The sequence below is a fragment of the Myotis yumanensis genome, unplaced genomic scaffold (assembly GCF_028538775.1).
Source record: "Myotis yumanensis isolate MYYU_CA2020_CCGP unplaced genomic scaffold, mMyoYum1.0.hap1 SCAF_23, whole genome shotgun sequence".
NCBI lineage: Eukaryota > Metazoa > Chordata > Mammalia > Chiroptera > Vespertilionidae > Myotis > Myotis yumanensis.
The window spans coordinates 3,132,099-3,144,178 of record NW_027223774.1 but is presented as its reverse complement, the minus strand read 5'-3'; the positions used below and the strand labels follow the sequence as shown (position 1 = coordinate 3,144,178).

General features: G+C 54.9%; 1 protein-coding gene across 2 annotated transcripts; it reads right to left on the bottom strand.

Annotated features, from left to right (window-relative positions):
- Positions 1-2,821: 2,821 nt before the first annotated feature.
- On the bottom strand, positions 2,822-11,875 carry SYT5 (synaptotagmin 5). 2 transcript variants are annotated; one of them, XM_070401522.1, is made up of 9 exons: positions 11,796-11,875; positions 10,584-10,712; positions 9,674-9,846; positions 7,446-7,565; positions 7,187-7,354; positions 6,270-6,437; positions 5,680-5,797; positions 5,267-5,400; positions 2,822-3,394 (listed from the first exon to the last, which is right to left on the bottom strand). In XM_070401522.1, the coding sequence occupies exons 2-9, from the start codon at positions 10,660-10,662 to the stop codon at positions 3,194-3,196; spliced, it is 1,161 nt and encodes a 386-aa protein (XP_070257623.1). In that variant the 5' UTR covers positions 10,663-10,712; positions 11,796-11,875; the 3' UTR covers positions 2,822-3,193. The 2 variants fall into 2 exon arrangements, with proteins under 2 accessions (XP_070257623.1, XP_070257624.1); XM_070401523.1 differs by having other exon boundaries at positions 5,680-5,794.
- Between the last annotated feature and the right edge of the window lie 205 nt (positions 11,876-12,080).

Genomic DNA, 12,080 nt, shown 5'->3' with positions numbered 1-12,080 from the left:
GCCTGGGGAAGTCCAAGCTTCTGGTCTGGATGAAGCCTGAGCTGATTCAAAATTTGAAAGAACTGAATGGAATCTTGATTAATTCAAATTAAACTGAGGTGGCCTCGGCCTTAAACTACAGACCCCCGCTTTCCCCCTCACACCCTGACTACCACACAGGGCTCCTCACCTGGCAGGAAGCACAACTGAGGGTCACGGCCAGCCAGCACTGGCGCTGGTTGTACATTTTCAGGAATTCTGTGACCTGGGCATCATACTTCGTGATTATTAAAGTTGTTTTTACTGAATTACTAAAAGTTAAATTTCAATTAAATACCTTATATTAAAATAAAGGTAACACTCAAAACTCATCACTTCTTGTCCTATATAATAAAAGGTTAGTATGAAAATTGTCCCCTCCACCGGGAGGATGTCCGGGAGTTCGACCAGGGGGCGGGGCCTACCTGGGGAAGAGAGGGAGGCCCCGGAGGCAGGCAGCAGCTGCTAGGGACACTACCACTGCATGAATTTCATGCACTGGGCTTCTAGTTTTACTATATTTTTACTATTATGGTCTTAAGGTTATTTATATCTATTGTACCTGTATGAAGGAAATACGTGTGTTTTTTTTAAATTTCAGAGAGAGGAAGACAGAGAGAGAAACATCAATAGGTTACCTCCCATGTGGGGATCAAACCCAAAACCTGGCTATGTGCCCTGACCAGGAATCAAATCTGCCACCTTTCGGTGCACAGGGTGATGCTCCAGGCAACTGAGCCCCACCGGTCAGGGCACTATTTTAATGAAACCATTTTAAAAATCAAAATGGTAAATTGCCACCATAAGCTGTCTTTGTAAAAAAGTTTTATTAAAATCAGGGCCAGGGTTAGTATGAGGCACAGTGGTCCAAGTGTAAGGTCAGATCCTGTCTTTAAAGGTTTAATATATATATTTAGAGAGAGGGGGGGAGAAAGAGATAGAAACATCAATGATAAAAATTGTGGATTGATTGGCTGCCTCCTACAGGCCCCCTACTGGAGATCGAGCACCTAACCTGGGCATGTGCCCTGATTGGAATCTAACTGTGATCTCTTGGTTCATAGGTTGACACTCAACCACTGAGCCACCGGGGCTGGGCTAAAGTTTTTATATTTTATCCATTGTGTATGTCTTTTTTTGCATTAAATTTTTAAATATTGCATTAAAATACTCTTTATCTTGAGTATTTTGTTTTGGGGGTTTTGTTTGTTTGGCTTTGCCTTAAATTTTCGGATCCTTGTCCTGACCACGGGAAATACTGCATGTTGGCTGGTGTGCTAGTAGAAATCTCAACTCCATAGTCAATGACTTCACATTGGGGGCTTGAAATCAGCCACAGCAGGAGCATTTACACCACGGGAATGGGTAAACGACACACCAGGGCTTCAGAAAGTTGGTAACAGCACATCATGGGAAGCACTCACATCCTCTGCCTCCAGGGCTGTATTCTTTGCGTTGTTCCTGCCAACATCCTCCCCCGTTCTCCCCCTGGAAAAATCCAGCTCATCCTTTCAGCCCCAGCTGGGGGTCATCCTTCGAGTTCTTCTGCTCCTGCCTTCCCAGCAGAATGTCCACAACAGTCCCCCGCTGGCACTCACATGACTTTATTTTTTTTAATGTGTTTTTTATTGATTTCAGAGAGAGGGGAAGGGAGAGGGGGAGAGTGAGACATTAATGGGCTGCCTGCTGCACACCCTCTACTGGGGACTGAGCCCACAACCCTGGCACGTGCCCTGACCAGGAATCTCACCGGTGACCTTCTGGTGCATGGGACGATGGGCAATCAACCGAGTCACACGGGCCTGGGCTCCCACTACTTTAGATTCAAGGGACCAGACAGCAGGACGCTTGACAAGGTGGCTTTGGTGTCAGACATGCCTGGGTTTCCATGCTGTCCTGTTACCTGCTGGCCGAGAGGCCGTGGCCGGGTGAGAACCTGCCTGTGAGTTGCACGAGGGCAGAGAATCGAAGGAGACACGTCTCCAGGGCAGCTCCAGCACCCAGCACAGGGTGATGCACCAGGGGGCCGGGCTCTGCCTCCTCTCCTCACCCCGCCGCGTGACCTTAGACAAGTCACGATACATTCCCGAATAAGGAAGTAAATGCTCATGGACTCCTCACAGCACTTGGGTGAGTGAATGCATAAATGGATGGATGAATGTATGTATGTATGTATGCATGGATGTATGGATGTATGGATGTATGGATGGATGGATGGATGGATATATGGATGGATGGATGGATGGATGGATGGATGGATGGATGGATGGATATATGGATGGATGGATGGATGGATGGATGGATGGATGGATGGATGGATATATGGATGGATGGATGGATGGATGGATGGATGGATGGATGGATGGATGGATATATGGATGGATGGATGGATGGATGGATGGATATATGGATGGATGGATGGATGGATGGATGGATGGATGGATGGATGGATATATGGATGGATGGATGGATATATGGATGGATATATGGATGGATGGATGGATGGATGGATGGATGGATGGATGGATGGATATATGGATGGATGGATATATGGATGGATGGATGGATGGATGGATGGATGGATGGATGGATATATGGATGGATGGATATATGGATGGATGGATATATGGATGGATGGATGGGTGAGCGGGTGGGTGGGAGGGTGCATTTCCCTCAGCACGTTCCGAGGATGAACTGCCCTGCCCCTGCCCTTGTGTGATCCCACCCCTGGAGGTGAGGTTCCCTCCTGGGCCCCGGCCTGGCCCCTGCCCACCCCCAACAAGGAGCACCCAGCCAGGCCACCGAGTTGCTGAGTATTTATTTGGCCCCAGAGGAACAATGCAGGGGTGAGACTGGGGACAGGATGGCTGATCCTGTGTAGGGCGAAGGGGACAGTCCGATGGGATCACTGATTGTCAGAGCAGAGCAGGGGGACCCTGGGTGGGTTGGGGGGAGGCCACACTGCTCCCCTCCCCAAGGGGTCCCTGGGGCTCCTGGGTGTGTGTGCTGGGAAGTTGGCAAGTTATCGTGATTGGCATAATGGGGGAGAGACGGTAGGAATGGGCCAGATGGTTGGGGTGGAGGGGTGGGTGCGGGTTAGTGCTCAGAGAAGGCTTATAGGTGGGCCTGGGCGTGGCTCTGGCCAGGAGTCCGGGGTCAGGGCTGTTAAGGTGGGTCAGGGCACAGGCAGTGGCCTCACTCGGTCGGGGGGCCGCAGCGAGTGCCACTGGGCGATGGGCCGCCGAGGGTTGGCCAGCATGTCCGCCCAGTGCCGGAGGCCGGCCCCGCCGACCGCTGCCCCCACGGCCACCCTCCCGATGGCCTCGTTCTTGCCCAGCTTGTCGTAGTCCAGCACGGTCAGCTCCACCTGCACCTTCTGGGGTGGGCAGAAGGGGAAGAGGAGACAGTGAGAGGGGCAGGAATAGGATGTTGGGGGACCAGCTAGAATTTTAAGAAATACTAATCCTGCCCTGTTAACTGTGACTGCTTCGTTCTGGTTAAAGAAGGCACATCCTCACCTGGCTGGGAGGTGCACAGGGGACCTGGGAGCTCACCGGGGGAGGCAGCCCATCCTCCCTATCAGGGAGCTGCCTATTAGCATGGAAGATGGACAACCTTGTTGCAGAGACCAGAGCCAGAAACCAGAATCACCAGCCCTTTGAAGACCCCCAGCCCTCTGCTCACCTGTGAACTGCCCCTTTGGCACACCCTATGGCTACGTCCCCATGTAACCTTCATCCTCCCACCCAATATAGGCAGCCGCCTTATGGAGGGGGCAGAGCAGATTTCAGTGGCTGACCTGCTGCTCTCCCTGCTGCCGGCAGGATTGGAATAAACGCTCATAATGATTCGCCCCTGTCTCTGCTGAATTGGCTCACGGAGTGACAGGCAGCGCGGACCCATTGTTTGTCCGGTTACAACAGGAGAGTCAGGGTTGGAGGCACCAGGAGGGACTCCCTCAAAGGGTCCTGGGGGTCCTTGTTAGGGCCCCGGGTTAAAAGCCACCTGGAGCCCTAGCTGGTGTTGCTCAGTGGATAGAGCGCCAGCCTGCAGACTAAAAAGTCCCAGGTTTGATTCTGGTCAAGGGCACATGCCTGGGTTGCAGGCTGGATCCCCGGTGTGGGGCGTGCAGGAGGCAGCCGATCCATGATTCTCTCTCATCAGTGATGTTTCTATCTCTCTCTCCCTCTCCCTTCCCCTCTGTAATTAATAAAAATATGTTTTTAAAAAACCCACCAGGAGCTCGGGCTGAGGGGACGGGGATAGGGTGTGAGTGGGAGAGCCCTGCGGTTGGACAGGGGTTCTACAGTCTTCTATAGTCATTCTTCCTGTGAGATCAGACTCCACAGGGGAGAAAGCCTAGGGGCCTCATTGCTGACGGATTGTTAGGGGCCTCCTTTGGGAGCTGCTTCCTAAGGGGAGGCAAACCTCCAGGAGTCGTAAATATAGACATTTTTAAAAATTATTATTTCAGAGAGGAAGGAAGAGGGAGAAAGGATAGAAACATCAATGACGAGAGAGAATCCTTGATCGGCTGCTTCCTGCATGCCCCCCACTGGGAATCGAGCCCACAACCTGGGCATATACCCTGACAGGGAATTAAACCGTGACCTCCTGGCTCACAGGTCAACACTCAGCCACTGAGCCACACCAGCCTGGCTACCTCCAGGCCTCTTAAGTGAGTGAAGGGATCTGTCTTTAAAGCAGTGGTTCTCAACCTTCCTAATGCCGCGACCCTTTAATACAGTTCCTCATGTTGTGGTGACCCCCAACCATGAAATTATTTTCGTTGCTACTTCATAACTGTAATTTTGCTACTGTTATGAATCGTCATGTAAATAGCTGCTATGCAGGATGTATTTTCATTGTTACAAATTGAACATCATTAAAGCATAGTGATTCATCACAAAAACAATATGTAATTATATATATGTTTTCCGATGGTCCTAGGCGACCCCTGTGAAAGGGTCGTTCGACCCCTAAAGGGGTCGCGACCCACAGGTTGAGAACCGCTGCTCTACAGGGTGGTGGAGAATCTTTTCCTCAGTAATCATGGCTCCTGAGGGGGCGGGGCATCCTGGAATTGCCTAGAGGGAGGGTAACCCGCTCCTCCTAGGAGGAAACTGGGGACACAACCTGGGACCCCCTGGTCTCTGGAGGTAGCTAAGGAGTCTCCCTTCCTCTAGCAGCGGGATTCCTAAGGGGTTCCTGGGGCTGCTCTGCGGGGGCCCAGGCAGGCCTCCCTCACCTGGACCAGGTCACAGGGCACCTCGAAGCTGAAGGCCTCGTTGTAATAGGGGTTCAGCGTGTTCTTCTTGATGGTCGTCTTCTTTTTCCGCATCTTCTTGCCGCCCTGCAGCAGGTGAACCTTGACGTAAGGATCTGGGGAGAGAGAGGAGGCGTCTCAGGGCCCCGCCCCCCTGCTTAGTGGAGGGATCGGATTGAGGGGGACGCACGAGACCGCTTTGGAACAACACAGAGCTGCCCCCTGCACCTCTCAGGTCCCCTCTGTCTGTGCCCAGATCGAATCTGTATCCTCCCAAGGCAGCCGGGACCTCCCTCTCCCCCAGGAGACCCGCCCCCCCGGGGCCCAGAAACTCTCACCCTCAGCCAGGGGGCCCCTCTTGCACCCCCAGCCCCGTGGCCTTGCTTCCCACACACCTGACAGCCCTCCCACGTCCATCTTCTTCAGGTTTTTAGCCTCCAGCACGATGACGGTGAGCTTCCCCGCAGTGGGGACGTAGCGGAGGGAGAAGCAGATATCCCCCAGTTTCTCCTGCTAAAGGCCGGAGAGGGACGGGTCACCAGAGCCCCCCAAGCATATCCGCCTCCCCTGCGACCACTCTCCCCGCTCCCACCCCTCCCGCCCGCCTGGGAATGGAAGGGTCCAGAGTTAACACAGGAGGCAGCCCTCTGCTGCAAGTGCAAGGGCTGGAGCCCGGGTCGGGAGCCTGAGAGCTGATTGGCCCTGGAGGTCTGTGATCTGATTGGCCCTGGGGGTCTGTGATCTGATTGGCCCTGGAGGCCTGAGATCTGATTGGCCCTGGGGACTATGATCCAATTGGCTCTGGAAGTCTATGATCTGATTGGCCCTGGAGGTCTGAGATCCGATTGGCCCTGGAAGTTTGTGATCTGATTGGCCCGAGAAGCCTGAGATCTGATTGGCCCTGGAGGTCTGAGATCTGATTGGCCCTGGAGGTCTGTGATCTGATTGGCCGGGGGCTGTGGTGGGCGTGGCCACACGCGCTCACCTCCTCCTTCGGAGCCGCCTGCAGCTCCCGCCAGGCCAGCACGGGTCTCCCCAAGTCCACGGAGCTCATGGGGACCCGCACCTCCCCGATGGCATCGTTGCGGGAGAAGCGGTCGAAGTCATACACCGCCATGACCAGGATCCTGCCTCCCAGCTCCACGTAAGGGACCTGGGTGGGGGGCGAGCGCAGAGAGAGCACGAAGGCAGATCAGGGTGGGAAGCGACAAGTGGGGCAGCGAGGGGCACAGGGGACAGGTGAGGGGGGTCCATGGAACCCAAATGGGAACAGCCCAGGGGTCAGTGGAATGAAGAGTCTCCAGGCCTGTTAGCGGCCAGCTGAGCTGTGGCTGCCTCCAGAAAAAGCTGAAGGAGGCGGCCAGCGTGGCTCAGTGGTGGAGCATCGACCTATGAACCAGAAGGTCACGGTTTGATTCCCTGTCAGGGCACATGCCCAGGTTTCGGGTTCGATTCCCCTTTTGGGGCGTGCAGGAGGCACCGATCAAGGATTCTCTCTCATCGTTGATGTTTCTATCTCTCCCTTCCTCTCTGACATCAATAAAAATGTTTTGTTTTTGTGTGTTTTTTAAAAAACAACAAAAAACCTTACCTGCTTACTGATGCTGTATCTAAGGGTTTTTTAAAAAATATATTTTATTGATTTTTTTACAGAAAGGAGGGGAGAGGGAGAGAGAGTTAGAAACATAGATGAGAGAGAAACATCGACCAGCTGCCTCCTGTACGCCCCCCACTGGGGACGTGCCGGAAACCAAGGTACATGCCCTTGACCGGAATCGAACCTGGTCGGTCAGGGCAAAAAATATGTTTTTAAGGGAAAAAAAAGTTGAAGGGATTGGTCCCCAATGTTCCAGGGACTCGGGGCAGGCTGCCCAGGGTGGGGCCCTGAGGCCTGGTGCTCACCTTGAAGGCAAAGGTCTCCCCAAAGTGTGGGTTCAGCGTCTGCCGATGCACCTTGGTCTCATGCCGCCTCCGCTTGTCTGGCAGCAGGTAAACCCGCACATAGGGGTCCGAAGAACCGCCCAGATCCAAGGCCGCCAACCCCTCGGCTTGCAGGATGCCCACCAGCAGCTGTTCAGGGAGGAGGATCCCTGGTCTGAGCTGCCCTTCTGCACCCTCCTGGGTCCCTCTTCTCCAAAGCCTCCCCCTCCTCCGCACCCACCTGGCCACTCTGGAAATCGTAATCCAGGGAGTACTGCAGTCGTCCCAGCTCGTGCTTCTCCGCCACCTGCTGCCCTGGCCCGGACAGTGCCGGCTCCAGCTCCTCCACTTCCGGTTGCACCTTGGGGAGCCAGGGGCAAGGGCGGGTAAACTCTTCCCCTGAGGGTGTCATCCTCCAGGCCCAGAAGCCAAGGGAGACTCACACATCTCTAGGTTATACCTGAGCACTTGGGGACTAAGCAGCCTCGGTGTTCGATTAGTGATGTCTGCCACCGGGGAGGGAATAACCATAGCAACACATGGGTGTAGTGTATTTTTTCAGTGTTTGATTAGTGATGTCTGCCACTGGCAGGGAATAATGACAGCAACACAGGGGTGTGTATTTTCGGTGTTTGATTGGTGATGTCTGCCACTGGGGTGGGAATAGCCATAGCAACACACGGGTGTAGTATATTTTCAGTGTTTGATTAGTGATGTCTGCTGTGGTTGGGGCTAGACCAGTGATGGCGAACCTTTTGAGCTCCGCGTGTCAGCATTTTGAAAAACCCTAACTTAACTCTGGTGCCATGTCACATGTAGAAATTTTTTGATATTTGCAACCATAGTAAAAGACTTATATTTTTGATACTTATTTTATATATTTAAATGCCATTTAACAAAGAAAAATCAACCAGAAAAATGAGTTTGCGTGTCACCTCTGACACGTGTGTCATAGGTTCGCCATCACTGGGCTAGACAGTGGTGAAATAGGCACCCATGGTAGCCTAGAAAAACAAGTGTAATAGGATTTCCCTGCCTTCAGGGAAGAGGCAGGAGATTTTATTTCACGTGGATGTATCGGGGTTGTGCAAATTGCTACAATGTTTAGACAAAGGCAAACTATGGGGGTGAAATGGCGTATTTACTGTGTATTTGCCCTTCTAAACTAGAACAGCAAAGTCAGATGACTTCTCCTTAACCCAGGCCACCCATTTTCAACATCCGACGTGAAGCAGAATTTCCCTGATTGGGGTGGCAGAATGCGCCTTCACTTCAGAGATTCTGACTCAGTGGGTTTGGTGCGAGATCCAGAATTTGCCTTTCAAGGACACCGGAGGTGATTCTGACACAATGGTCTCTGGAAGTCATTGGCTTAAGGGATAGGGATGGGAACTGGATACCAGAACCCTCAAGGGCATCACTATGGGTAAGAATTCTGGCCGCTACTTTTGAGAAGAGAAGAGGGGGAAATATGAGTTATGGACCATGCACTTGAGGCTCAGAGAGGGACAGAGGATTCCCCAAGGCCACACAGCTGGTTGGAAACGCCGGGCTCTCTGGCTCCCAGGTGAGCATCATTGCATGTTGCATCCAGAGACCTGATGCTCAAGTCCTCGCACCTGTAACCTTGCATTTCCCATGCCAATCGCTTCTTCCAACTCAGGGCTCCTTCCTCCTCGCTGGGCTCCATCCCCAGTGTCTGTCCTCCACACGGATTCCATGGATTCCTAACATCCAACTGGCCCTGCCCCCGTCCTTCTCAAAGCTCCCATGGCTCCTAATCACCCTCCTTCCGTGAACACTGCTGGCTCTCCAGCCGCCTCACTCTAGAGCAGTGGTTCTCAACCTGTGGGTCGTGACCCCTTTGGCGGTCGAACGACCCTTTCACAGGGGTCGCCTAAGACCATCCTGCATATCAGATATTTACATAATGATTCATAACAATAGCAACATTAGTTTATGAAGTAGCAATGAAAATAATTTTATGGTTGGGTCACAATATGAGGAACTGTATTTAAAGGGCCAGAAGGTTGAGAACCGCTGCTCTAGAGCACAGTACAGGCTCTGCCCATTGTGAAAGTGACCCATTGTTCCCCAAATACCCCCGAGAACCTGGATTCCAGGCCCCAGCATATGCTCTTTGGGCTAGAAAGTCCTACCCTCTGCTCTCAGTTAACTCTGCGGGTCCCCTGGGTCTCAGCACAGAAGTCACCTCCTCTGGGAAGCCTTCAGGGACCTTCTAGGCTGTGAGGTATTTCCATACGCCTGGTGCTGCCTCTGATGGGGCACCTACCGCCTTGCATTGTGAGTATGTGAGTGTCTGACTTCCCCGCCAAACCGAAAGGTTCTTGTGACCAGTGACTACTGGGTCCGGCCCATCCCCAGTTCCCCAGGGTCCGGTTTGGGGCCAGACCCACCGAGGAGATGGGCAAACAAGGCAGGCAGGGGAGGGAAGGGGCAGGGCCACACCTTGTTTATGTAACTGCGGCCCAGCTCCTTCACTTCCTGAAGGTGGACCTGGGCTTGGGCCTGGCTCTTCTTGCCCAGCCGCCTCCGACAACGCTTCCGGTACAGACAGAAACAGCAGCTGAAGACGAGGAGGCCTGAGACCAGCACGACTGTGGCCAGGGCCCAGGGGGGCACTGCGGAGGACAAGGGCACAGAGACACTGAGGTCCTGGGACGTCGGTGTGATCCCACCTATGAAGCCATTTGATGCCCTAACCCAGCCTGACACCGTCTGATTTTTTTTTTGCCCATCACTTCCACCCCCCATTCTAATGTTTCTGCTCAACTCCTGATGCTTTTGGAAGCCTGAACCCCTCCTCGAGCCTGTTTCCTTATCTTTAAAAAGGGACAGCTCAGCGGCAGAGCGTGAACAGCTATCAACCAGGAGGTCAGGGTTCAATTCTGGGTCAGGCACATGCCCCAGTTGTGGGCTAGATCCCGAGTAGGGAGCGTGCAGGAGGCAGCCCATCCGTGATTCTCTCATCATTGATGCTTCTATCTCTCTCTCCCTCTCCCTTCCTCTCTGAAATCAATAAAAATATTTTTTAAAAAGAAAGAAAAAAATAAAAGAGGGACAGGTGGACCCTCTAATTCACCAATGCCAGAGCCCGTTCCATTTCACGCCCCCTTGGTCTAGTTCTCGTGCAGGATTTTTGTTTTGTTTTGTCCTTTTTTGTTGTGTTTTTGTTTGTTTGTTTGTTTTATTTTTTTTGTAGCAAACCTGCTCTTTTTCCATTTCATTTAGATTCCAGCCCAGGATTCCGACCAGGATCCCATCCGAATTTGCCACCCGCCAAGCACACCCGTCCGAATCCCGCCCCAGTAAATCCTGGCCCGACTTTCCCTCCGCTCCAACCCGGGATCCGGCTCACCAGGGCCGTGGCTGATGCGACTTGAGTCCGGAGGCGTGTCTGACGCTGGAGGACCCGGGGTTGGGGGCTCCGGAAACATGGCGGCGGGGTCCTACGGTCCTTTCTGCGGAGGCACCCAAGCGCCCTCGCCTCCCACGCCCACCCGTGCAATCATTGAGTCCTCCGAACAACAAAGAACTACAAATCCCATTGGCACCCTGGGCGACCGGCCGCACGGGAGCCGGCCCGCCGCCGCAGGGCATGTTGGGGGTTGTAGTTTCAGCCTCCCCGAGAAGGAGGGAGTGCGCTGGGGGTGCGTTCCAGGACTTAGTTCCATCCCAAAGGGACACCTCCTCGGTCCCAGGTCCCCCCAGGAATCCCGCTGACTTGTCCCCTTTCTTTGCGCCTTTCCAGGACCTGAATCGGAAGCGGGCGAAGGCGAGCGTGGGAACCAGCGCACCCAGTTGCCCAGAGCAACGCCTGGCTCCGCTGGGGCCGGGGTGGGAGTCACTCTGGTTGCCCCGGAAACGGCCTGTTGCCACGACAACGGGCGGGGCTCCACAGACTAAAGACCTGTCTCCGGGGGGGGTGTCGTGGGGGGAGGCCCGCTGACTCAGTTCTCTGTTGGGCCTGGAACCCCAGACCTGGATCCCGGGACCAGCGAAGGTGGGAGGGACGGCCCGGCCCGTCGGTCCAGGCACCCACAGCTGGCCCCTCCTCCACATCTGGCCATGGAGGCGGGGACTCAGTCTCTTCCTCTCCTACTCTTCCCGGCAGTGTGGGGGTCGGGGCGGGGGCGGGGGTGCCCTGCTGCTTCTCCCCGGCTCCCACGTCCTTCTCGGCCCGTTCGTGCCTCCCGCGCACCTCGAGCACCGTCTTCACACCCGTCCTCGTGACCGTCGCGGCGTCCACCCCTCCCGCTGGACTCCCTCCCGCCGTCCGTTCTCCCACGGCCTCTCCCCCGCGGGTTCCCCCTGGGTCTCCCCTGCCCTCCGCCGCCGCCGCCGCCGGTTGTCTGGTCTCTGTCTCCCGGGGTCGCTCACTCTCGCTCCCGGGACTGCTCCTCCCTCCCCTCTGGCTCTTGCTCCCCACACCTGTCCCCCCTCCAGGCTCCAGCCCTCCCACGCCCTCTGTTGGTCCCTCTCCGGGTCCCCCCCATGCCCCCCACCTCCTGTCCCTCTCGGGATGGGCGTGAGGATGCGGCTTCGGGAGGGGATCCCCGCAGCTCCTTACCTGCTCAGCGGCCGCACAGGACCCTCCCCCGGAGACACCCCGGCGCCGGGACTGACGCAGGCGGGCGGCGCTGTCCGCGGTGCTGATAGTGGAGAGCGGTGGGCGGGGGCGCGGCTGGGCGGAGACGGCCGTGTGTGGAGACGTGTGTATGTGTGTGCGTGTGTGTGTGATTGTGTGTGTGTGTGTGTGGTTGCGCCAGCGCGTGCGTGCTCAGTCCTGAGTAGGTGGAGAACCCCGCCCCGCCCCCAGCCAGGAGCCCCCCAGCGATATTCATCCTGGTCCCCA

Coding starts and splice junctions, on each gene's coding strand:
- SYT5 (XM_070401522.1), bottom strand. CDS start 10,662: ATGTTTCCGGAGCCCCCAACCCCGGGTCCTCCAGCGTCAGACACGCCT. Junction 5,401..5,679: donor GGACGTGGGAGGGCTGTCAG/GTGTGTGGGAAG, acceptor CTCTCTCCCCAG/ATCCTTACGTCAAGGTTCAC. Junction 3,395..5,266: donor TGCCCTGTGACCTGGTCCAG/GTGAGGGAGGCC, acceptor TGCCCACCCCAG/AAGGTGCAGGTGGAGCTGAC.